General features: G+C 43.0%; 1 protein-coding gene across 2 annotated transcripts in view; it reads right to left on the reverse strand.

Moving 5' to 3' along the window:
• Window positions 1-20765: 20765 nt before the first annotated feature.
• The window catches only part of LOC308189128 (vasoactive intestinal polypeptide receptor), a 115394-nt gene continuing 108699 nt past the window's right edge, over window positions 20766-27460 (reverse strand). For both annotated transcript variants that reach the window (XM_080578881.1, XM_080578882.1), the window contains one exon: window positions 20766-27055. In XM_080578881.1, the coding sequence (XP_080435007.1) occupies window positions 26864-27055 (192 nt within the window). In that variant the 3' untranslated portion in view covers window positions 20766-26863. The remainder of the gene's footprint in view (window positions 27056-27460) is intronic.

A 27460-nucleotide genomic window follows, 5' to 3' on the forward strand; every position in this document is an offset into this window, starting at 1 on the left:
AGAACAAGTATCTGAGGGTGTCTGAAACATCCATAAGAGGGTGGCAGTTATGATGTAGAGGAGGTGAGAGATTTGTGTCCTTCTAGGGTAATACTCAGAGCTCGGTGAGATACCCTGAAGCATTTCAAGTAATACTGGACGATTCTGTGTGGACAGCAGGGCTAAGCTGTTTCACAAAAGCTGTGGTTATGTCCATGTAGCCAGCAGGTGAGATTCATGTATAAATTAAGATACTTCAAAGCTTTCAAAGACTTGATGGAAGGCTGGGCTGTGAAGCCATCACAAAAATCCATTAACTCAATGGATTCAAAATAATAATAATAATAAAAAAAAATTACTGATTCCTTGAGTACAAGAGGCAAGAGATTGCTCTATAACTTTTCTCTGACAAGAAAGTCACTTGCAAAATTCAGCTTAATTCCAGAGCAGCTCAGACTGATGATTTTATTACAAAACAGTCATGACAATGCATAATCATAGACTTGAATATACTTACAAATACACAAAAGATGAGACCTTTTCCATGGAATAATGGAGGGCCCAGATGTATTCAAAATGACTCTGCCTTTCTTTGAATGTGTATTTAAAAGAGTTATACTTATCCCAAATCCTTTAGGATTATTATTATTATTATTATTATTTCATAGGAGAATAAGGGTTTTGCTCAGGTTTCTTGAATAAAGACTTTTTCCAACACTTGCATATCGATGCCTACAGCATTACAAATTTAATGTATGCACCTCATTTGTATGAATCATTTAAGAGTATAACTCTGTAGGGGAATATCTGAAGATTAGCCTCTATATTTGCTCCAAATCCTAATGAGGCCAATGGAGAGACTCTTGCCAGGCATTCCTCCTAGACCATTCCTCTCTTATAACTGGAGAAGTGATCGAGGTTATTGCGTAGAGGTTTCTGTGTTTGAACTGGGGTGCAGAAGGTGCAGTATTTATTCCTGTCTTTGACCACTGGGTGACCTTCAACCAGTTGTGATGCTTCTTCATGACTTCAACTTGTCTACCTGTAAAAAGAGGGAAATGTATTGATTTCCTTGGAGAATGGTTTGGGGTGGATCAGGTTGATTAACGTCTCCTTAAATGGAGGTCATCAAAACTAATGCTCAGGCAGTGATGGATATAGTCAGATGTTGATACAACATAAAGCTGCCTCATTCAGAACTAGTTTTCTTACCTGTAGGATATGTTATTGTGCTGTAGCAACCTGCTCTGAATTCCATGAAGAAAGACTTCATAAAAGCACTTCTTCTACTGATGGCAACATGTACGACTTCGCAAGCCAATGTAGCCCTCCTGCATTCAGTAAAGGAGGTATTTCATTATTTCCTATTCTTGCACAGCCTGATCAGTTTGGCCTGCTGGGAAACCATCTGTTGGCTTGGGCTACACACAGAAATGCACCCAGGAAAGAAGCTGTGCAATGTCCCCATGGGTAAGGCTCTCTTTTAAGCTCTGTGAGACCAGAAGTTTGATCCCAGCCTAGAACTTTCAGGCCAGAGATCTGAATGCCCTCATGCCTCATGTGGCTTAGCTGCCAGGGTGGATGCTCAACAATCAGATTGAAGTTGATTTATTATTCTAAATATTGAAGGAAAAATATCAAGGGAGGTTTTAGGGTGTTTTTATTTTATTTTATTTTATTTTTTGAGTGAGAGAGCACTTTTATATGCTATGTCTTGCTGAGAATTCGCTAACAGCAACAAAAAAAAAGCCAAAAAGGCAAGTGCCATTGATTGAGTGAATGCAACCATAAATAGAGAGGGAAATGTCAGTGCTAAATTTGTTATCTGTATTATCTTCTGAAGTGTGACTTCTGCTGATTGAACTAGAGTTCTTGCTATCTGAGTAGAGCAATAGTGAATATTCTTTGTGGCCCAAATGACAAAATGAGAAAGACTCCGTGCATGGCAAGATCCAATGCTACAAGGTTGGGGTCATGAAGAGATATTGGAACTAGTGGGGACTCCAAGCCAGAAAGCTCACAAAGGACATTGCAGGACCATGTAGATTGACCAAGATATGCTCAATCACACTTTTGGCCAAAGAGACATGTCGGACCAACATGTTTGAGAGGAGGAACTTGGACAGAGGACTATACATCATGTTAGGTGAGTTACACCAGGTAGATCTATCTGTCTGGTGGGATCCGTCTATTCAGATAGATCCGTCTATTCAGATAGATCTGTGGTTGTTATTATGCAACCAGGATCCCTGTAGTAACCGTGCACACATCAAAACAAAGCATAAGGAGCCTACTGAGAGCATTTAAGCTTCCACTTGGCCAAAATGCTCTTTTGAGGTGCCAGAGACATCACTGGAAAGTCCAGCCAGAGCTCCAATTAGTGCCATGCGTGCAGCTGACCTCCACGATCTGTCTCTTATGATTAAAAATCATCAAAGATAAGTGGTCTGGAAGGCTTAAAATAGGGAAATCACAGGAAAAAAAAAAAAAAAAGCACAGTATGTAACTATGTAGCTCTCTAATACAGTATTGCTGTTGTTACTAAAAGACCATAAGCTTTGCACCCAGTTTCCAAAGCCTCCAGATTGAGGTTTCTCAAGCTTGTCTGAACTTTTCTTGACCTGCCTGCAGCTTTGATTTACTTTGTTTATCTGTGAGAGCAATTTCTCTGTCTATTGTAGTGTCTATGGCTAATATATTTTACTTCCTTAATCACAGTTTTATATAAATAACAGTAACAAGCAGGAAAAAAAAAAAGTCAATTAAAGATCCTTCTCAGGCAACCTGTGCCTTGCTTTCTGAAAGCTTGGGGCATATCTCAGATGTAGGAGCTTGGGAAACAGCTCATAAAAGTGTCTTCAGCTTCCTGTACTGTGTCCCACAGGGCTGAGTCCTCAGTCTGGGATGCAAATCAAATAGTGCATTCCAGGTCTGGATGGAGGGTAACAGGTTGATTATTTTGGGTGGGTTTCATCTATACCTGACAGATACCTCGTTGTCCAGCACAACCAAATGTTTTGGAGCTCTGTGCTCTTGCTAGGATCAGTGGAGGGAGGCAGATGCCTCTGGTGAATCACCCAGCTGAGGCTTGGTAGGGCTTATAGCAAGCTGGCAAGTAGGCAGCTCTCTGCTCTGGTCCAGAGGTAGCCTAAAGAGTTGGTAGACTTAACAGCTGTCTTTTAGAGCACTGCAGTTAGATGAGATGAACACCAGTTTTAAGGAACTCAGCCTCTTGAACCGGACTTCTTGCTTGCTCTTTGCTTGTCCCTGAGGGTGTCATAGGTTGAGAGCTGAATGCAACAGTGGAGTAGGTCCCTTCAGCAGCAAAACAAGCTTTGCTTTGAGCCTGCTAGAAGAGGTCTGGGACATGGCCACACCATTTGGAGGACGGAGGCCCACCAGGGGAAGAGCTCCTCTGCTAGGAGCCAGTGCCTGGGCCAGAGCTGGGGCTCTGAGCAGGCTGCCGCCACTCTCAGCACATGTAGATGTTCAGAGGTGTTGCATAAATTTGCCAGCACAGCAAATGAAGAAACAGTTTTAACACAGTTACTGATGTCAAAGCATTTTACTGAAGCACTGAAGTGCTTTGCGAGGTCTCGGCTCCGCACTGCATCAGGCCAGCGCTCAAAAAACCACCTGCTCTCCCTCGGGAGACAGCACATTTGATTTCCCATTGTCTGTAAAAGCTGCCCTGTGGATAATCTCATTTACATCCCTGCCCTGCTCCTTCGCAAATGGTACTTCATGAACCCCCCTTGCCTTGTGATGGATGCAGACGGCAGACAGGCCGAAGGAGCAATAACCATTTCCTCTGCCTAAATGGAAGTAAAGAGGATTTCCAAACTCAGCAATAAAAGCACGACTCCCTCAGCTTCAGGTTCGCCTGTGAATGACTGGCAAAGCTGCAGCTGCCTCGAAATTTTATCAACAGTGCAGAAAAGAGTCTGCAATAGCCTTTTTAATGAGCTCAGCAATAGTAGGGAAGAAATGAACGAGCCAATATGGGTGTCTGGCAGTTCAAAGCTATGCAGGTATGTCAGAGCTGGGAGATCTCCTGCAGAAAGGTCAGCTGGGGTTTTGGGATGCTGATGTTGCTCCATAATCCTTCCTTGTATGCAGGGTTGAAGGAATATGCTGTATCCTAAAAAAAAAGATCTGGCACAAAATGTATTTTGCTCTTTGGCTCAATGTGGCTTGGTCTTGCTTAGCATGAGGTAGATCACAAAGAAAGTTTGCCCATGCCTTTTTTCCAGGAGGATTCTCAGTAGGAATCACAGGTGAGAAGCAGCTCCCAAGTGGTGGAAATAAGCCAGCCAACCCTGGATCTACTACCTATTTCCTGTGTAATATTGGGCAATTTTTACCTTTTACCAATGTTCTTCCTTAGCAAATAAAACGGCCTGAAATCTCTCAGTGTAGCTCAGACACTGAATATCAAACCTGGGAAGTAGCTGTGGCAGATGAGGAGGCAAGCACTGAGTGCTTTCGTTGCTCAGGTGGGCTACTTCCTCAGTTACATTTTCAAACAGGACGCCTGAAGATTTTTTTTGCCACCTAAACACAGCGCACACATGCACTGGCTTTGGTGCATGCTGCAGCTTCGCATGATTTCCTGCGGTGACGAGCCTGAATCGGAGCATTTGGGCTCAGGGGATTCACCCAGGTGAATCCCGGCAGGTGCGTGGTAGGTCTCCCTGTGTGCACAACAGAGACAAAAAACACGTCGTAAGAGACATCTCACCAGAGCCTGGCTGCTCCAGCAGCTGTAGCATTCGCATGCAGAAGAGGCTGCTCTCTCCTTGCCGAAGAGGTGCAGTGCCTTGGCTGAGAGCCCACACCAAGGAGGAGGGCCTGGCAGCTGCTAGAGGCACTTGAGAGTTGACAGTATTAGGAAAAAAAAAGAGATCAAAGCCTATTATTTCATTGTCCTTCTCTCCTTCCCTATTTCCACAACATCCCAGAATGAAGAAAAACTTTATTTTTTTCCCCGTGAACAAAGCAGCGAGCAGCTGTCCATAACTGCAGGAACGACCTTTAGGGGGAGAGCTTTCACTCGGTCTTTTGCTGAGCCACGATGGAGACACGAGGTGGTGAGTAGCTTCAGATGTGCTTTGGGTGACCTGAGGGGGCTCTTTCCTTGCTCTGTCACTTGTTTGTCACATGGATTTTGCCACGTCTCTGCACAAGCCTCAGCTTCCCTCTGTGCAATAAAGAAGGACTGCAGTCTTGGCCTCCTTCAAAGAGCACTCTGAGATTGCTGGCTTGCAAGCCCCGTGCTGCCTCTCTGCATTACACCTGATGAGTCCCTTAGCACTGGAAGAGAAGAAATAGAGTGAATCGAGATCTTGCACTGTAGCCCTGCAGCTCCTTCTCCAAAACAAGTCCTGCCACTTGGGCAAAAGGAGCCTCTTTTTTGTCCAACCCTTTTTTTCTGGATGTCTGTCTCCGTTTGTCCAGACAGACATACACTACAAAGACAACAGTGCATGGATGCATTGATCTAAAACCCAGCTACAGTAAAACAGGTTTGCAGATAGAAGTTAGCCACATAGATAATCTGGTGAATGTTTGAGGTTATGGCTACAAAGTGCCTGTGGACATTCCCAGACACTGGAACTGATTCTCCATATTGTGAAATTATCCTGATGCTCCTTGGTGTGCCCAGTGCCTGGGTTTGATTAACTCTTTCCCAAAGAATTTCTGGGGGTGGCTCTGGTTCATAATTAGTGTGTCCCGATTGCATGCTGTGAACTGGAAGCTAGGAAAAGATGCTTCCCTTGGATCAGGTTTGTAGAGATCCCTGGAATGTTTGCCTCTTTTTGGGGTGTGGGGTACGGCTGGCTTCCTAGCATCACCCGTGAGTTTTCTAAAAAAAAAACTCTCTCTGCTATTGCGAAGGCCTCCTACTCTTTTCCTATACTAGTCTTTCATCTTTTAGTAGAAGCCTTAAGTTTGTGATAGGTTTTGGGAAGAGTCTCTAGTGTACAACACTTGAGGACCTGATGGAAAAGGATGTATATGGGTTGGCTGCCTATGGCTGAGGGAAACTGGACACCAAACTCCACATGGTCTTCACTGATTTTAAATTCCTTTCCTCAGGTAACCTCTCTGACTTCCTACAGAGCAGTGCAGATCTCAGGCACACCCCTGCTCTTTGGTTCCAGAGCTTCCTGAAGGTGAAAGCCCAGGCAACATGAAGTTAGGCAGGTTGGTCTGCAGATGATGGCAAGCCCGGGTAGATACTCTATGAGCAAGCATCTTTGAGGAGTGGCACTAGATTGAGTTGGTAACGTGGTGCAGGCCCTACTATTTTTGGAGGGTCTCATGCAATCCCATTAAATTCCCAATGAAGACAACAGCCAATTAACTTTCACCTTCTCATTTAAGTGATAGATGAGCAGGATCAACCCACGGTCAACCTTGGAGGATTTTATGAGCTGCAAAGTGCATTGGGACCCCGTTGCTAACCTGGTCTTTAGACAACTGATATCAGCTGAATAAAAACTGTGACAGTTGTGACAATGAATAATTATCACTCTCAAGAGAATTTCACATTTATAATTAAACATGGAACTAGAGTCAGTAAGGTAAGGTATACAGGGAGAGGTCAAGTACCCCACTGGCCCAATACTTTCTTTGGGTATCAGATTCATGCTTGGGCGTAAATCCTGTGAAATTTAGTAGCATGACACTAATGACAATGAGGGAGACCTCACTGCAGCTTTTCAATACTTATTTGAATACTTGACAAGAAGTCAAAGAGTGACTTCTTGCTTGGGCAGATAATGATAGGACAAGGGGGAATAGTTGTAAACTGAAAGAGGGGAGATTTTTATTAGACGTTAGGAAGAAATTATTTGCTCAGAGGGCTGTGAAGCACTGCACAGGTTGCCCAGAGAAGCTGTGGATGCCCCATCCCTGGAGGTGTTCAAGGCCAGGTTGGATGAGGCTCTGGGCAACCTGACCTAATGGGTGGCATCCCTGCCCATGGCAGGGGCGTTGGAACTGGGTGATCTTTAAGGTCCCTTCCAATCCGAGCTATTCTGTGATTCTATGAACCATCTGCCATTCACAAAACATGGAGGGGAGATGAGGAAGAGCAGCTGAAAAATTACTGAACTGCATTCTGTTATACATTTCTGGTGCAGATTGTATTCTGAATAAGCAGAACATTGACCCAGTTTACTCTCTCATAATTGCAGGCAACTAGCTACGAGGTGGGTAGTTTAGAAAAATGCCTGAATGAACTTAACTCTTTTTTCCACAGTCCACAGCCGCAGAAGTACACTAGTTTCATGCAACACATTTGACTTATTCTCGCAGTACCTTAAAATGCAGGAGGTGGATGTATTTTAAATCTATATATCTGGAAATGTCAGTCATCCTTCTAGAGGAGTTCAGCTTCTTTCACTTATATCTTGTAGTAGAGAGATGGCTAAAATGGCATCTCCATATCTGAGCCAGCTCTGTCGTCAAAGATCCCAAACCATAAGTATTAATAAACATGTGTGAGGTTTTTCTTTGAGGCAGGAAATATTGTCCTGGATAAGGGGCTAAACAAGATTTAAGGCTAACTGTAGAAGCATTTAATTAATTAATTAATTTAATTTATTTATTATTATATTTATTTTTTCCTGGATCACTTGTGAAGACTTCTTTCAAATAAAGCAAAAAAGGCAGGGTGATTTTGTTGACCTTTGGTTAATGCTGTGGTCACCCCTGATGAAATCAGATTTCTACCACTGTGGGTGAAAGTACTGGGAAGGAGTAGGGGGATCTTGGAAGCTTTAGCAGGACACCTTTTATAACCAGTTTGCTTTTTTAAAAACTTATTTATTTCTTTTTTCCCTCTCTGCTTTAACAGTCTACTTGTCTTTTAAGACTTTTAAGTTCCCCTTCTTTCTGTTAGGAAACAGGTAATAAGAGAGAAACTATTTTTCCTGAAAGATTCAGGGTGATTTTTCATCTATGGTAATATTTTTCTTCTTGTCATTTTCTGTTAAGGAGACAGTGCAAAACTTCTGTTTGCTGTTGCACATATTAGGGAAGGGGAAAACTTCCTACAGTTAGAGGAAAGCTCAGATTTTAACAGTCTTTAAACAAAAAAAACTGACAGACCTAAAATACATGTATTATTATGAGGTTTTAAAAATTTCATTCTCTTTCAAATGTGACAGTTTGTAAAATTTCTGTGCTATAGCTTATGAATCCTAAAGGATATTATAAAACTGCTCTAAGTTTGTTCTGCCACTTGCTGTATGGGCTGCAATTTGTCTCCCAAATGGAAGGTATCATAAATAGAGGATGCTTCCTCTACAGCTGAAAGACTTGCTGGGGTAGCTGGTGTCCAGGAATACCAATCCAAGGAGTTTGGCTCAAATTGACTGAATCTTGGATAAAATTCCTGAAAGGAAAATATATATATATATATTTTTTTCCACTGATATTTACTATTGTTACTGGGTTTGTAAGTGAGGGAACGAATGGCTGCCTTTGAGACTACGTGAGAATCAGTTGCCTGGCCCAGTAGAAAGCTAGAGGCAGCATAAAAACCTGATAGGCATATAAAAAAGAAAATGTGTAAAAAATGCTTATTGTCCATTGTACATATTTACCTGACCAGAGACGAAAATTAACAAGAATGATGGATCTAGTTCTATTTGCATTTTCCTGAAGAAATAACACACTGATGGGGTGGTGCTAACACAAAGGACACCTCTCCCTGCGCCGGCAAACAGGCTAAATCAAACTGGTTCTGCCAGGACGAGAGGCACTAAAGGAGGCCTACGAGAGACTTTCACGTGCAAGAAACTTAAACAGAAAACAGGTAGAACTGGGAAATCCTTTCATAGGATAGAGTTTTCTTTTCAAGATTGATCTTAACTGTCGGATAAGTTAGACCAAAAGGAAAATTATGTGGAAGTGCATGAGAATGGCTCCTCTATTGAGGAGAAACAGCTGAATTTCAGTAATAGGATTTTTAGTGCCCGAAAGCTGCTCACAGAAGTGCAACGTTTGTTATGAGGAGGTGGGGAAGGGTAGGAGAACCATGAAATCTGTCTTGACTTCGATGTTTCTAATGCTGTTTTCTGGAAACCATAAAAATTGGTGCGTCTGCTTTCTCTGGGAAGGTAAATCTGGAGCGCGTATCTTTGGAAAAGTCAGGAATCAGCATGTCAATGTGTATGTGTCACCTAATGTGAATGCTGCAGCCTTACAGGTACCTCACATACCCACATGTGGGGTGAAAACTCCATTTAATGAAGTACCATAAAATCCTCTTGGAGTGTTAGGACTCACTGCAGCAGAGCTCCTCTGCTTATCAGGATCTTCTTTCTCCAGCTTAATTCCTTTTCTGCTAGAGAAAAATTCCACTACAGAATGTTTTTCTTTCAATAAAACTTGTTCATTTAGTCCATTTCAGTGAACTACAAAAGGGTGGCCTTAAAGGCCTATGTCATTCTAGTGTCTAAGGATCAGAAGGCTTCATGATTAATGGATGTAAAATGAATTAATAATGAAGCCTTCAAATGCACCTTTGCAACTGTCCAGGTGTAAGAATGCTGCATTTCTCAATATAAGGCAGGTTTCACAGAATTCAGGGAAATCGAAAAAACAACAACAAACCAGCCTCATAAAAAGCTATCTGATAATCCCAAATGTTTGCACATCAGGTCATGTTTAAGAACAAGCTGCTGTGACTTAGGCAAATGGTGTCTCCTTTGTCCAGTTGTTTGCACAGAAAGCAAGGCTGGTTTGGCCAGTTGGTAGAATAGCTTCTTTAAACTGGTGACCAGCACAGGACAAATCAAAATAGGGTTTTGCTGCAAACATGGACCCACCTTGCTTATCTGGGATGTAAACAACGTTACGTGACCCTTGCAGTCCCTGTTCCTTTGTCTTTTTGCTCGGCAGGTGGACATCTCACCTTCCCAAGCAGTGCTGTGAAACCCTGGGGTAGAAGGGGGATAAATAAAATGAGGGTCCAGAGCAAGGGGAAAATGAGTGAAAACAGAGGGACAAAAAAGCAGAGAAATGCGACTGGCTTTTACAGCTTTGGTTGTGAGCTTGCTCAGTGCCTGGGGCTGTCAGTTCTTTATTTTTTTTCCATCTGACTTCTAGCTTAGCACTACTAGCAGCCATTTTTCAGCCACTGTTTCCTACCACCAGGCCAGGACTTTAACAGAGACACTCTTTGAATGTATGCATGATCTAGAAGCTGCTCTAAATGCTGACACCCATCACTGGGAAACTGGGAAATATCTAAATCTCAAGTGGCTGACGTCTAACTGTTTATTTACTGGGATGTGTTTGTGGACGTGTTTGTGGAAGGCAATAAGAAAATTTAACTTCTTCTGGCAGAAGCAGAAGTTTTATCTGTAAGAACACAAGCTGTCCTAGGCCATTTTTCCTCAGGGGCAGAAAATGACACCTTGACCCTTTTATTTGGTAGCACAGCCACATAAGCATGCCGATGAGGGCATTGGTGACGTTGCACAGTCATTCTCTTCCTCGGTGGGAACAGCTTTGTCCATCTGTGCTTTCCCTTCAGCAGCCAGTAGTTTTGTGGCCACTGTACAGTGACACCCTCTGATGTTTTCAGGAGGCCAGGACTGCTCTGAACAAGTGTCGTCAGCACTGACACAGGCTGCTGCCAGAAGGATCAGCAGGCAGAAGCAAAGCAGGCAGCAGGACTATGGCTGTTTTTGCTATCTAATAACATCTGCTGCCTAAAGTGACTGACCCTTTTGTATACTGTCTTCCTAGATAGCTTGAGAAATTGAGCTGGCAGAAAAACTCCCAGCAACAAACCCTTCTTCTGTTGCAAGATATCCTCGTGTGGCTTTGGCTTCTGAGTGTGATGACTTGGCTGTGCAAGGTCATCACCTCCAGGAGCAGCCACTTCCCTTCCCCTTGTGCGTCTGTTGTGGTTATGAACAGTGATGTCATGTGCAAGAGTGTTTACATCCTCCTTAAGGGTAACAGGCTATTGAAAATAAAATACAGGGAAAAAAGATGCAATCCTAGCACTGTGGCTTTAGTTCTTTGATAATGATAAGCAAGGAAATGCAAGAAATACATTCCCAGGCTACTCACCAGCTGCAGACATCACAGCTCAACTTGATCTGGGAGGATGGGAGCGCTCTGAAAACCATGCTGAAAATATAGGTGGCAGCAGCTAACCATTCACTGTCCCACGAGGAGCAAGCAGCAGTTGTGATTAGTTGCCTTTTCCGGAGAGTCATGAAGAAGTAGCAGGATCAAATGGTTTGAGTCTCAGCAAATAACTCCCAGAATAATCTTCTCCATAATTTTACCAGGCATTGAAATGAGACTGACAGGTCTGTAATTACCAGGGTCTTCTTTCTTACCTAGGGGTGCTGTGGCAATGTTTCTCTCGTAGTGGCAATTTTATCCAGAGTTTGAGCTAAGATTTTTTTTTCTTTTCAGAAGCTTGGAAGCCTTAGTGTTGCCTTGGGCTGCACCCCAACCAGGAAATTCTGATAAATTCTGTACCTATGGAAAAAGTCTCCTTGTTATGTACACTTTGCAGTCACAATAAATCAAGATATGCATCTGAAGCTGAATTGGCCTGGCATAGCCGTAGACATCTCCAATGTTGACATACGAAGATGAGATAGCGCCAATAAACCCTTCGTATTCAAGGTGAGAGATGGGCACTCCAGGTGAGGTCCAGCTTCCTAAACACAGACTTGTAGAGTTGCTTGTGGGCTTCCAAGAGTACCGTTGCCCTTACAAAGCAGTGTGTGTCTGCTGCAAGTCCTGTGTTACATCTTTTGTTCCCATGCAGATGTCTGTAACACCTTGGGGGTCTCACATGGCATTAGACACAATGAAATGCTACCAACCATCTAATGTGTAATTTATCTGATGTAATTTAGCTGTCTACTTGAGATGAAATGATTATATCATTGTTGCATTGCTTGTATTAACCAAATCTCCAGTGACTATTAGGAGATCTTAGCTATAAAAGTGCAATCCAGAAAATCAAAATGACATGATTTCTGCTTCAATAGATTAATAACAAAATTGAAATTTGGGCTTGGGAAGTTTGCCATTCTTAGCCAGTTTCACATAACTTGAGCTACATTACTTCAGCTTTTTGGTGGCCATGAAATTCTTACATGAAAATTTGCCCCAGTATAACTCCTCATTTGAGGGCAGAGAGAAAGAAGCAGAGAAACGCACATCTCTCATGCTGGAGGAAAAACAGAGCAAGCGAAGGTCTGATTTGTTGTTGCTCCTATCTGGAGGGTAAACCTGACATTTCTATCTGCCAATAGCAATTTGCTGTGAAGCAGCCCCACGGGGATGCTTTCTTCATGCTAAATCAACCAGCAAATGAAATGAACCTTGTGTTACAATCAAATAAGAAACTTAGTCACAATGTACATGGCTGGGTGCATAAATAATTTAAATGTATGCAGCTGCAATTTCAATATATCGAACCAAAGCCTCCCTAACAACCTTGTGAAAGATAAAAATTAAAACTCTGTTAGTAAAGAAGAGGGATATAAATCAGTGCATTTTTGTTCTCATTTGATCTTTGTGGAGAGAAATAACTTCTTATGACCTACAAGGAAAACTACTCTTTTAATGATCATCTTGTGGGTGTTCTATCCCAGCTAATATCTCTTTACTGGAGCCATAGTCAAATTAACTTCCTGATGAACCTAAGTTGCCCAAAAAATGGTTCTAAAGAGTACTGTCAATGAGCCAAGGGTAGAAGTGTAAAGTATAGTACCGGAGGTAGCAAATACTTTTTCTACTTTTATTGAAAAACTCTCGATTACTATTTTACTTACAAATGGTAACCTTCACTTAGTGCTAGTATAGTAAGAGCAATTATGATCTTAGCGACAGCAATGTTCTTTTTGGTCATAAGTATATTTTTATAATATAATACTCTCATATTTTTTGGTCACTAAAAGATTCTTATTACAATAATATTTATTCAGTATTAACACAGAACATAAACAAATGACAATTATATGTTTTTTAAGGAAAGAATATTGGATGTACTCTGAGGCTTGCAAGTGTGTATTTCAAGCAAAAATATAACTGTTGCCTCTTTTCTCCTCCAGGTTTGAAACGAAACAAATTTCGTATCATCTTTTTCATCGTCCTATCTTGACTGGCATTTCCTCCTAGGATATACATTTTTGTTCACAAGAGCTTGTTACTAATTTTGTTGTGTTCAGTGATTTGACAGGAAAGAGTAGTTGTGTTTCATAAGGTCAAAGGGAGCTTTGGGTGCTGGTGATCTAAGCCATTCATTGAATGTCCAGATTCCCTTTGGCAGTGCCTCTGTAGCCATCACCTTAGACCTTTGCAGAGCAGTTCACATCCATCACACATCTCTAAATCTCTTCTTGACAGTTTATGTGCAATGCACTCTGGAAGAGGAGGTTTTTGGATGGTAGACCTTTCCCCCCTTTCAAACAGGAGAATTGGTAATTTCAATGTCTGCTCTGCCTTTTAGTGTCCAGAGTCCTAAGTCAGACAACCTGGGGTTATTTGAGAGTATTACATCTCTCCGTTGCCTCGATTCATCTGCTACACCTGGACAGATGAATATCCCCCTAAACTGAATTAACTGGATTAACAAGAGCTCCCTAGAAATGAGTTCAAACAAGTAGCTCCGACATTAACAACTGTATAATAGATACAAACACTGGGTGAGAGGAATTCCACCCAGAAAGTCAATACTACAATAACAATTGCTCTTTGCTTTCTATTTACAAAGCTGACAATAGTTTTTCACACTCTGACCCACTTCACGGTGAGAAAATAGTGATTCTCTATGTGCAATGCAATGTAGCTTTTCAACCTCTTGTCTCCACAGAGGGACAATGACTTTACAGAGCAGCTGGGTGGAAAGTTTTTCCTCATTTGACGGCAAAACTCAACTTGAGGTTGAATGGGATCTATCAGATGGATTCTCCTAGACGATGCTATGAATTTTTATCTGTCCTGATAAGATTAAATGAAGAAATCAAATCTATTTAAGTGAAATATTCACATCTGAGGAGGCCAGAATAGTGGGAATCTGTATTGTCCCCTCACTGAGCTCCATTGTATTTTTTATTTGCTTTTCTTTCGGTTCAAGAAAGGAAAAAACTTTGGTAATGAGTTTCTGCAGCCAATTTCTCAGAACAATAATAAGGATTCCGTCATTTATCTTCAATGTTTCATATCTTTGTGTCACACTACACTTCACCAGCACTTTGCAAATCTTTTGCCTTTTCAAGTACTTGCTTTTCTTCTGGCAGGAGATATGTTCTAGTGTGACCCACTTGTAACTCCTCTTAAATGATCCCTAGAAATTTCTTCCTTGCTGGAGTAACTGTTACCTTGCTCACATCAAAAGATAAAAAGTGTTAAAGATTTTTTTTTGTTTTTTTTTTTACTGTGAGCACTTGAGATGATATTGAATCTGCAGAATTTCACCCTTGTTCAAGGCTTGGGCAAATTCCAGAACTGGAATATTACTATGGACCTGGGCAGCTCACAAAACAATTTTCTATTAATTTACATTCTGCAGAGTAATTGGATTGGCATTTGTGTAATGGAAGTTGCTAAATTATATACAGCTATTGTTGATGTTATAAAAGGTAAACAATGACTCTTATCACTTCTTACCTCCACAGAGGTGACCTTTATGTTTCTAGTCTGCCACAAAAGTTGTGTGTTATAAATTACATACAAAATTAATCATCGTGTATGTAGAAATAGTGAGCTGGTATAGTAGGATGTTGCAGCAACAAGAATTAATTTTGATCATTATTTTGGAAATACTACCCATGTAGAAAGATTACTGTAAATAAATTAACTTTGCTAAGACTTCAAATAAGTTTAATTCAACTTACATATTGCCACCCTAGACAGTATAAGTTAGTAACCTAGCCCACACAATATTCCGAGATGGTGGCCCAAACTCCAGCTCTTTGGGTTGTGCTGTTTTGTATACTGCTACTTTTAGTTTCAGTACCTGAAGTCTTTCTTAGCCTGAATAAATGATTTCAACTGTGAATTAGACAAACATGTAGCATCCTACAAAAGGAAAGAAAACTGTGCATATAAAAGACATACTGTTTGCCAAATCTGCTGGAATGGAGCATAACTCCCCAGACTGGTTATCAGAACTGATAGTGCTGGAAAAGGGATGGGAAGGCATGAGCACGTGAACCTGTTTCTTTCAGTTATAGAAAGTCAGTGCAACTGGAATAAAATGAGGGATTTCAAATGTTTCTATTTGATAGCTCAGGACATAAACTAGTCTCATTCAACAATGAACAGTGAAAAAGGACTCAAACTTGCAGATCCAGGTTGTTGCTCTCACCCTACCTGGATGCTTTAGCTGTCTGGTTATAAGGTGAGTTAGTGGAAGGGATTTTTTTTTTTTTTTGTGAGTATATCTGAGTTTTTCTTAACTTCTTCCTTTACTTTTTTATAATTTCAAAAAGCGGAAATGAAAATGTCCCTTCTCATATTACTAACTTTTTCTTCTTCAAGCGGGATTTTAAAGTTTTTCTTTTCACAAGAAAAAAAAAAAGGAACTCAACATGTCTATTTTAATGTTTTGTTCCAAATAAACTATGTTGTTATTCTTTTTTTCCAAATATTTTTTTTTTTTTTTAGTTTTTTTCTTCCCTTCCTTTTACTCTTCAGCAGCCAAACAAATACAATCAGTTATTCACACAGGTCCTAATAAACACGACAAATGATGAAAGCCAAAGATTTCCTCTGACATTGGAGAGCTGGTGAGAGCCCAGCATTGAAGATTTTCTATAATTTTGATTCCAAGCTTTATCATTGTTCAGCTCTGGCCACAGGGACAGCGATCCTTTCAGAAACTGCTGGTCCCCGGCCAGTAATGAAAGTAGGAAAAGAGAAAACTGGCCAATATTCTTCTCCAGTTCTGATACATGACGGTGATTTTAAATAACCTTTTAATTTACAAACAGATCCTTGGAAATGTAACCAGCATGACCCAAGAAAGGGGTGAGTTCAGACTCAGCCAAGAGGACAAGGCTGGACATGCTTTGGCAGTGGGAGGACCAGGCTGAGTAACGTGCACCCATGCTTATTGCTGTCTCAGGGACATCTCTGCGAGCCGTGAGACCTTTGTGGACCTTCTCCCATCATAGACCAAACCAGATGGCATTTTATCAAAAGCCAAAGAGCTTTGCTGGAATAACTCCAATGGAACCCTCTGATTAGACTCCTATCTGTGAATCACATGGGACACAAGGAGACAAGGCTGGAGTTTAGTAGAGAACTAGATCACACAAATACTGACTTGGTGGGAAATACCTGATGGGATGCAACGGAAAGCTGCACCTTGTCCAAACCAGAAATCACATTGCATGCAGCATCCTGTAATAACTTCCGCCAACACTGCAGACGGAACTACATTTCTGTCAGATGCCCATAATTATTAGCTGGGAGCGGACAGGTTTTAATGAAATATTATGGCTTCTAATTGTTTCATGTTGAAGAGCTTAGAGTTGGGTATTTGATAAGAAATGGACATTGATAAGGCATCCCAGCAGCATAAGTCTGTAAGTGCTGGAGTAGGCAGATTCTTGGCAGCAGTGACCAACCCAGTATTGAACTCCTTTGTAAAATAAGATTCACATGCGGATTCAGGTAAAAGGTGATAATTGGGTGCCATCAGGACCTGCCAGAAGGCAGGGAAGGATGTACAAACCTGTAGGTGTTGGTATGGCACTGTTCCACCCTAGTTGTCTTCATATCACATACAGGCATCACTGTGCTTTAAAAAACTCTGCCCAGCTCCCACCCACACCACTCAGTTTCTAAGGACTGGAAAAGTGCAGAACTCTCTATAGCTAATGAGATGCTTGCTGTTGTCACTTTTGTCACATTTTGGCTGGAAACCCAGCTTTGAATCTCCTTTCTCCTTTATTTTGAGCTGGTAAGTGGCAGGACTCCTGCTTGTCACCCAGGGTTTCTAACGATCAAGGTACTGAGTTGAAGTAATTGTCCTGTTAACTCTTGGACAACTAAATGTGCTGCAGAGTATATGTTTGGTCTTGGTTCTCCAATAAGACTACTAGCCCTCAGGCTTACAAGTCAGACGTTGTTTTCCTTTCTCTCTCTCCCTCTGCCCTGGTTGAGATGCAATAAGGATGTCCTGTAGAGTTGCTCTGAAAACCGAGAGCAGGGCTGATGCCCGCTGGTTTCAGCACACCACACTCCTGTACCCTTAGGCTGCGTGTGATAAGGGTGCGAGTCCTTGATCTGCAGTGGGCAGAGCAGAGATATCCCCATGGGGAGAGGTTCAACCAGTAGTAGGCAGGGACGGACTCTAGGAGAGGGTTCATCACTGAGCACATTCATGGGGAGATCTAGTGCCATGTACACAAAACAGCCTTCTCTGGTCTTTGGCTGCAAGTCCAATTTGGTTCTTAGAATACTACTACATGGGAAATGGCTATTTTTAGGTGATATTTCAACTTTTGTCCATATGATCCAACAAAACGTTAAGTGCATAGGGAATTATGCTGGTAGGACTGAATCCTCTGTGAGCAGTGCTGGAGGAGGAGGTGTTAAGCCTTTGAATGCGTATGGTATTACAGCAGTGACACAGTGCCTGGGCTCTCTGTGCCACACTCCCTTGTGATCTGCAGACAATCCAGAGTCTTTCTAAACTTATCTGAAAGCAAATGGACTCTTTCTATGGATCACATTGAGTTGAAGTTCAAACTTTATATCCCCAGTGGAAGAGAGTGAATGCAACCGGTTGCATGTAGAGGGAAGATAATTTAACGGCTAAAATTGATTCACTACACAGGAAATTGCTTTAATGTCATGGAGATCACTAAAGTCCTCATCTTGGCATTTTGCCATGGAAACCACAGGGGATCAAAGGAAAAGAATGTCATTGCCCATTTTTAATCACATCTCTTTTTTTTTTATTATTATTATTGAGTGATGTTTTTGCAGCCATGAAAAGCCACTTCACCACCGAACTTACACAATGAAGCTTTAAAAGCCAAGCTCAAGGATTTCCAGGTATATGTGATCACATGTTCGATCAAATTCAGAAAGACTGTGAGGGTCTAAGCAATGCTATGCTCATTATAAACCAGGAGGGATGGCTCTTGCACAGAGGACACTCTGCAGGCATTTGGGATGGCTGGGTTTTAGTGATGATTTTTGCCTCAGACTTCTCAGGTGACCTTCATTAAAGCTACTTATATTAATTAGTTTCTGGGCAGCGATTGGAGTTCCTCACATGGAAAACAGTTTTTGGCAGCAGGTGATTATCCTTGCTTCCATAGATAATAAATGCAATTGGTTATGCTTCCCTTTCCTCAGCATTTGTATCATGTTTTTTCTGATTTCTGAGTTCTGATTTAATCCGCAGAGGGATCCAGTGAAAGTCAGTATGCAATATCTTTGCTTCTCAGAAAGGCCTAGAGCATTAGACCCTTTGCTTTTAAATGAAAATGGTTAATTCACTCAGAAAGGAGGGACAGATATAGCAGAGACTTGTCATCCTTAGTTGTAGATTTGGCCTCTACCAGTCATGTGAACTGGTGTAAATCAGCTTAAGAAGGGGGTGATCTGTGGAACTGGCCCCATGGACAAGAAAAAGCTCACTGATCTCTCACTGCGATCTATTTTTCACTGGCTGATACTCAAGTGCATTAAATAATGTATCTTTTATACGAATAATTACTGTTCACTTGCAGTTGCCTGCTAGGCATTTCTCCAGCACAGAGGAAGGCTGATGCTTTGTTCTGTGCGATAAAGACCTGAAAAGACAGCACTACTGAACTGGGCACACAGCAAGGATGAAACACACCCATGATTCAGGGGCAGATGAAGCACCCTTAGGAAAGCTGGAGGGGAAGATGCACGGGTAAGACCACCACAAGGCTCAGGAGGTACTGGTCACCTGGCAGGGTGGGAAAGCAGCCAGGGATGAGCACAGAGTCCCTGCAGCCAGGGACCAGCACAAAAGTGCTTGGCATGCACGGTGTGTCGAAGAGGCAGGCAGGCCAGGGCTTTGCATGCCCCTCCATGAAGGAGCAGCAGAAATGGAAAGAAAGGGCGTTGAGTCTCATTAGCCCTATTGGGCAATTCTGTGCTTGAAAGAAATTTATTTTAAATGGCTTGCTAATGAATTTAAATCAATGAGCACAGATTTTGATGCCTTGCAAAATCCATGTTAAAAGACCAGTCCATTTTTTTTTCTCCCATGGGGGGTGTTATTTTCAACTCTAAGTGCATGTGAAGAGATTTAAGTGGACAGATTTGCACTAGACATCAAACAGTTACCATGAACTCTGCATTTCCAGAAGTCAAAGCATTCCTTTTGAGCTGGATAAACAACATATTTGGGAGATTCACTTAACCTAGCACTGTGTCCCAGTGCTGAACTAGAGTAGCAACCAAGCAGCAGGATGCTTAACCCCAGACCGAACTGATTTACACCTGCAAGTCATTAATTACCAACTCATATAATTATTCCTACTGTCAGATCTATTGTGCTTGCATCTGCAAGTGCAGGGTTGGTGTGCTGAAGTGCTCTCTGTGGTACTGAGGTGGATAGCTGCAAGAGTTGTGTGCAGGGTATCATTGAATCATAGAGTCCTCTAGGTTGGAAAAGACCTTCAAGATCAGCAAGTCCAGCCATGAGCCTGACCTCCCGAGTCCCATCACTATACCACGCATGTCAGTGCCACATCCACACGTCTCTGAAACACCTCCAGGGCCGGGGACTCCACCACTTCCCTGGGCAGCCTGTTCCCATCCTTGACCACCTTCTCTGTGAAGAAATTCTTTATAATGTCCAATCTAAACCTCCTCTGGCACAACTTGAGTCCATTTCCTCACATCCTATCACTTGTCACCTGAGAAAATAGACTGATGGCCTCCTTGCTGCAACCTCCTTTCAGGTAGTTGTAGAGCGATAAGGTCTCCCCTCAGCCTCCTCCAGAATTAACAACCTAATTCCCTTGGTCACTCCTCATGCCTTGTCTTCTAGTCGCTTCGCCAGCTTTGTAGCTCTTCTCTGCACACAATTCAACAATTCATCATCCTTCTTGTAGCGAAGGGCCCAAACCAAACACAATATTTGAGGTGCAGTCTCACCAGTGCCACATACAAGAGGTCATATACTCATGATGCACAAATTTCATGAAATTTGTTCCCACCACTACCGCTGCAGCATCATCTGGTTGTGACAAGCCCAAATCAAACCACTGCCCTGGGCTGGAAACTGCACTGGACGATGTCCTATGCCATTATATGCCATTACATGTCTGGCATTGCCAGACAGTTGCAGGATATTCCAGCGCTCAACCCTACGCTTGCAATAATATACTTACAATGCAGGAATCATTTAACAACTCTTTACCATGGCAAAAGAACTGTAATGTTTTTGTAATTGCATGATTATTACCTCCATATATGACTCTTAAAAAAAAATAATAAAAAAAATCACATCCAGCCACCTAGTTCTTGCAGTGGTGTTGCATTCTTTGTGGTGGTTTTGGGGATCACACATGGTACTGATGCTTCTACTGGCACAGATGTTCTCAATGGTCTCTCATTTTGCGAGTGGTTTGGTCTGATTTTGTATGAAATTGTCATGCCTAATTTGCCACGCCTCCTTACTAGCTCACTGCCTCTGTCTCAGCCTTTCTTCCTACATTGCCTTTGTCTGTGTCTTCTTCAGGACTGAGAAAAACGAGTTAAAATATCAGGTGGAACATCTTAAGACATGATTTCTTCACAATGGTTTTATTGCTTGTTTTCAGCAGTGTCAACCACAGAGAAGAACCTCCTCTGAAGCAAGGAGATTAACGAATACAAAGGAAAAAAAAATAGCCAATTTATTGCATATGTACAGAGTCAGAACAAAATAAATAACATCAGGCAAAAGGCCATGAAACAAGGCAGAGATTTCACCTGTGCTGAGCAAGCAGGCCTGGTCTCACTGGCATGGAGAATACATCACAAGCACCTAGGTACATAACAATCCACAGAGACGTGGCTTAACAGTGATTCTCTGTTCACAGCCAGTTTTCATCGCTCTTTGCTGTCAAAGCCTATTTACAGGAGGGCAGAGCAGAGGTGCTTACAGTTTGAGTGAGAAGAGTCAGTTGGCACCAGCTACTGAGCAAGAACAGCCTGAGCTGCGTTTGAAACAGAGTATGAAAAATACACTCTTGAATTCAAAAGTGCCTTTTTAAACTTAATTTATCATCCACAGAGTATCAAAAGTGTTTTTTTTAAATCTGCTATTCAGATTTCCTCTATGTACAAGATTACAATATCCACAAAACTAGGGTGTAAAACACCAAGTTCTCTGCTGATGCCAATCTGTGTGTCCCAAAGGCTTGGCCCTCAGAACCGAAATGGGCATTATTTCCATTAGAGACCTGTTACGGATTTTCCAGTCCCAATGACTATCTTCTTCCCCGTGACTTCACAGTATGCTAGAAATAACTAGGGTTTCAAACCCAGGGCTCTTCAATACATAATGCAACACCATGCAAGCAAACAAGGACTTGGGACTTTCAGACAGTAGGGGGTGGAAGAGGTTGTCCATTGGCCCAGGAAAGACATGGTTTGTAACTTTACAGATCTCTGAAGGAAATAAGATCAGTCACTGTAATTATATCTCATCAGGCTGGTATGTAAATAGTGGGTTTGGCAACTGGGTGAAAAGTTGACTGTCTGAAAGAAAATGGATAGAAATCTACTCTGCTCTGGATTTGGGGACGTCTGACTCCAAGTACCGATCCCAGACTTTATTCTTTTCCCTGTTACACCAGTTTATGACCAGAATGATACCACCAGAGTCATTCCAGATTGATATGGGTATGTACGAGGCCAAGAGCTCCACCCCCTACTCGTCAACGGTCATCTACAATCAGGAGGCATTAGGGTCCTGTAAGCACTGGTCCGTGAAAAGTGCAAAGTTGCATTGTGAGTTGGGGAGCTCAGGACTGTGGTCCTTGTCCCCAAGTCTGGCACATTCGTCCTGGTGCAGAGATGCCGTGGGAGGCCAGGACACAGCGGAGAAAGGGCATGTTTTACACGGGCTGTGGTGGTACACCTAGATTCCTCTTCCATATGGGGGGCTTCTCAGGCTCCTTGCTTCTGGTGTCACATGCAGTCCCAGAGAGCATTAATCAAACCAGGTGCAAACGTGACAGAATAAAATGAGCTTTGCTATGGCACATACTGGCACTTCCAAGTTTGAGGGACTTCCTTCTAGTCTGAAAATATCACATATTTCCTGCAGAAACCCAATGGTTTCTGCCTTGTTTGAACACTACAGTGATGGCAGAAGGAATGCAGGCAGAGGGTTCCCACAAAAAGCTGCTAACCCCTGCAACAGAGCCAAGCGACATTCACTCCTGAGCTTTCTTTGTAACTTCATTTTGCTTTTTAAAATCCAACAGGATTTTTTCTAATCAGAAATGAACAAACAAACAAAAAAAAACAGATGTTTCATCTCCTGGTCTTGCTTGGGATCCCTTTTTTCTTTCAAAACTGCAGTAACGATGCTGCTGCACATAGTTCTGTTTTTAAAACCTAATTTCAAGTTAATGCCCTGAAATTCTGCCACAGCCTAGAATTTCTTTACTGCTCTTTTTCAAGCCCTAAATGTGGTCATAGTCTCATTTCTAGCTGCTTATAAGAGGGCCACCGAGCTATATAGGTCCCAGCTGAATAGAAATATCTAGTCTAATGTTAGCATTGAACTTTGTACCTCTAGACCTTAAGAAAATAATTTAATTTTTATAATTTAATTGTTCCATACATATTAATAATTAAGAGTTTAATCACTGAAACCTTGAGTGACTAATTAACAGGATTGGATTTGATCTCTCACTGGCATAAAATGGGAGTAAACAGTTCCAGGCTGAAGATAAAGGATTTCTTCTAAAGGCAAATTCCAGTTTCAAGCTTGTGTAAATCAGGAGTCACTGCAGGGAACTGATGGATGCATGTGGGATCAGAATTTGGCCTGATTTCTGTAAGGAGTTTCAGAGTCCAACTTCAAGATCCTCAAACACGTCAAAAAGCTTAACGTGTCCAGTTATACCTCCTCAACGTCTTTTGTACTGAAGTAACTCTTGCATTCACCGGAGTTGTTCCTGTCTTACCCCAAGTTAAAGAGGTCAGACCTGTGCTTTGTGACAAACAGCAGTAGCTCTGAGCACAGCGCCGTGTATTCTGCATTGCTTTAGCACGACGCGGTTTGGGTTGTCATTTGGGGTTGCAGTGAGGTCCTTGAACTCTATGTTATTGACGCGTCGGGTGAAAAAAAAATTCAGAGCAGGGAGGCCAAGTTATCCAGCCAAATTCCTGCACTAAGTCACCTAAACAAGGGCCCGATCCGAAAGCCAGAGCAGGCATGAGAAACATTTTTTCCATCAGTCGATTGCTCATATCCCCAGAGAGAAAAGCTCTGATTTCATCCCCGGCTCCCCTGTTCTCCTGAAATACGGGGCCAGCACAGCCGGGCTGGCAGCCCTGCCCTGTCTGCATCCCCGGGATTGCCATGCCTGTCACAGCAGGTATTCACCACAGCCATTTCAACCCTTCAACACCCCTGACAGCATAACGGCAATGCCGTTGGATTTTCAGTGATTAAGTAATTGCAAGCAGGATGCCTGGGAGCACTGTTGCTGGCATGTTAATGTAGCTAATTTCTGAAGGAGCTCCTCGGTTTAGGTTGCGGCCTATCTTCAGGCTGGCGGTGCAGCTCAGGGGCTGCAGAGGGGCCTGTTGCATGGATAAGCGGCCATTTTTTCCCCTGTTACGTTTCTAAAAGGCAAGTCTATTCCCGCTGCCTTTGGCCCGTGGTTGACGCTGGCACAGGTAAGCACAGGGCTGAAACTCACCCTGCTTGAGGCTCCCAGGCAGGGACCTCCTCCCACAGCAGAGCTGCCTGAGACAGATGGGACACGTTTCCCTCACATCTCAGGCCGGAGGCTGCTGCCAGTGGTGCTCCACTTGCGCTCAACAGCTTTGGGCTTAAAGTCCCTGCTCTGCTTGGCTGGGACCTGGGATTCAGGTTCACACCTTAGGCACTGACAGGATTAGGCAGCTCTCCTCTGCAGCCCACCAAGTTTGCTGGGCATTGAGAGCTACCACCATGACAGACGATGGGGGCATGATTTTGCAGCCTGAGGACTCAGGTCGTTCCCAGACTGACGCTGCTCCCAAACTCTGAACCAGTTTACAACATCAGGAAACATTTTACAGAAAGTGTGGAAACTTGGAAACCGAACGAGAGCTTTCTCCACTTCTGGGCATCCCAGCAGCTGGCCCTTCGTGTGGTGAAGTGCAGAGCTGGGTCAAATCCCTGCTTTGAACCACACATGGGAGGACTGGTCGTGCTCATGGGACTTCTCCAGCAGGTTTTGTGAGTCCTGATCCAGGTCTGACTGCACTCACCACAGCAGCACCGGTTCCAAACACAAATTCCCTGCCTCTGAAAGCTTCAGGGGGATTTCAGTGGGTACCTTGCTCCTCGGGGTGTCAGGCCATAAGGGCTTTGGTGCAAGCAACATGCGGGAATTTTAAACACCCTCTTGGTTTTTCTGGATTTTGGGAATTAGACAACTGCTAAGAGGATTTTAAAGACCTCATGGCACATCAGTGTTGCATCCTGACTGCTAATGATATGGTATCAGTGCAGCATAGCCATAACAAGGATGACTTGTACCTGTCTAGCCTGCAGTTTAATTCCAGGAGCATGGAGGTCAGTGTGACTATCTTGACAAATATCTACCTATTCTCTTAGTGGTTTTTTTTTTTCTTTTTTTTTTTTTTCAGGCTGGGTAGCCATGGTTACACTGTGATAGCGTCCGAGCTAGCTTGCTGGAAACCCGTGAGTACATGTCCAAGCTTCAGAGCAGTTGTATCACACTCCTGCCCCTTACTTCGTCCCTCTCTGGTGCCCTCAGTCCCATATGCGGAGAAATATTTTGGCAGCATCCAGCTCAGATGATAAGTATGGCTCCAGGGAGGGGTATGCAGTGGAACAACAGCTCCTCAGAACTGAGATAGGAATGGGATGTCATTGTCTGCAGCCCTCCTCCTGGGCTTGGTGTGGTTTGTTGGCAGCGAATTGGAGATGTTTCAAGCAAGCAAGCAAACAAGCAAAAAAACCTCAAACCCATTAAATTAAAGAAGTTTCCCTTCAATGAACTACAACTTAATTTTGAAGAAAGTCCAGTTGCTGTTAGTACCTGGTGGAAAAGTTGAGATCTTGGATTTTCCACCCCCAGTGTAAAACTGATATAACACCAAATCAAAAACAATAGAGTGGGACACAACCATAAGCATCTGCTATTTTCTATGTTTGGGTTTGTGGGATTGCCTCAAATGCAGGGCCTGGGAGTTTGAGCTGTATGTGATTCCCCATGAGCTGCCAGCTTGGCATGTCTGAGTGGGATTTGGTTTCACCTTTCTCGTTATCCCCTCCATCAAGAAAAGAAAAGAAAAAAAAAACCTATTCCATTGGTTTTAGCAGGCTGTATGTACATTCCTCAAATAGGGATTGCCCCAATATGGAAGCTAATAGACCTTCAAAAAAAGATGTAAAATGCACATGCACATCTTAAAGATCTAACGGTGCCTTCATCACAGGATGAAAGCTCCCTGCAAAAGCTGAAGAAGAAATCAATTTAATAGCTCCTTCGCTCCTTCCTGACTCCTGGAGTGCCAGTTACGTGCTGAGCCAACCTTGTTTTGATGAAAGCAATTTTGCTTGCTGCTGTGAAGCTAATTTTTTCATCTGGAGAGTGGCTCCTTATGGCAGGTCTGATTCAATTAAGGATTACAGGGTTCTACATCTCCCTTCCCTGGCAGTGTGTGCTAAGCAAGTGCAAACGAATTACAGACCAATTGCTTTCCCCTGATCCCTAATGATGCTGGGTGCAGTAATGCACCAAGATCGATGGGCGAACTTAAAAAGAATGAAAAACACAGCCGTTCTCCGCTTTTGGCATCTGTACCTGGTTTTTATACATGCAAATCGAGTTTCCTGTCCATTCAAAACAACCAAACAAGACACAATGCCATGAACGCAGTGCAGAGAAGGACATTTGTGCTGCTCCTTCTCAGCGAGCTGTTTTTCCAGAGGGCACCCAACGGCGCTCGGAAACCTTTTGCTAACGAAGATGGCGAGCAATTAGCAGAACTCGCTCCAACATCGGGACATCCTCCAAGGGGCTTTCCTGGTGCTGCAGCTTTTTCTTCGCACGGGTAAAACACAGGGCAGGGGCCGTGCGCTGGCCTCTCCCCTTCCTGCTCATGTTCCTCCCGTCCTTTCTTGTCGTCTTTGACTCTCTGGTGCCTTATCACCACCTCTTAGCTGGGCTTTTGGCACATTCAGAAGTTTTTTTAATTTATTTTCTTTTTTCACCTCTTGCCTCCCTCTCTCCTTTACTGGCTCATTTTTGTAATCTTTTAAAAAGTGCAATTTATCTGTTTCAGAGATGCCGGTTCTGGTAAAGCCACCAAGGACTCAGGCTCTCCCCTCCCTTTTCCCCCTTACTTCAGTATTTATAATAGGATCTCCCAGGCTCTCCTCAAGTGACAGGGACCTTTACTCGTAGTTATCAGCCCCCGAGGGCACCAACTCAGAGCGAAAGGTCTGAAAAGAGGGAGAGGAACAGTATTTCTCTGCCTCTTAGCTTGTCTGATCTTGTTCTGGATGCCAGTGGCTTTTTCCAGTATTTTGTCCTCTGTTGGCTCATGCGGAGCACGTCATTTCACAAGGGTTTGTCAATGTGTTGCTGGTTCCTGGGGATCCTTCTCTCCCTTGGATGCTCAGTACTTGGAGAGCCTCTCCCCGTCACACCAGAGAGAATTCGGCCTGGAAGCTGGAGCACCGGCGTGTCTTTGGCGAGCACTTGGTCAGCATGGAGATCTGGGTGCTGAAGTTGGTGCCATTGCTGCCTAAGGAAGGGTGGTGATACTTCATGTCTGAGCCCAGGAACCGCTCCAGGTGCCACCTCCGCCACTTTCGCTTGAGCTCAGCTTGGACCTAGGTGGTGGAAAGACACACACGTCAGCAGAAGACAGAGTTTACTATTGCTCTTGTTTGTGTGAGCAGCAATGGGCAACCCACATACTTAGAGGCCAAGAATTATTTTATACAGGTCACTAAACTCAACCTGGTAAGAACTGTTAGCCACTTAGAGGAGAGGTGACACTCCAGTCGATAAACTAACAGTGCAGAAATTCCTGAGCTTCAGCAGAAAGGCCAGCAGAAAGTTGCTTATCTGACAAGGTGAAGGTGTTAGACTACTTAACTTCAATGGAAACATATTCTATGCTTTGTGTGCAATTAGGATTTCTTTTTACTGCCCTGTTTTTGTCCAAATACAACCGATTTAACTACAGCTTGTTTGTAAAGCCGTCAATACAGCTGCGCTTTTTTGACAGAAGC

The sequence above is a fragment of the Anser brachyrhynchus genome (assembly GCF_964034855.1).
Source record: "Anser brachyrhynchus genome assembly, chromosome: 2".
Taxonomy (NCBI): Eukaryota; Metazoa; Chordata; class Aves; order Anseriformes; family Anatidae; genus Anser; species Anser brachyrhynchus.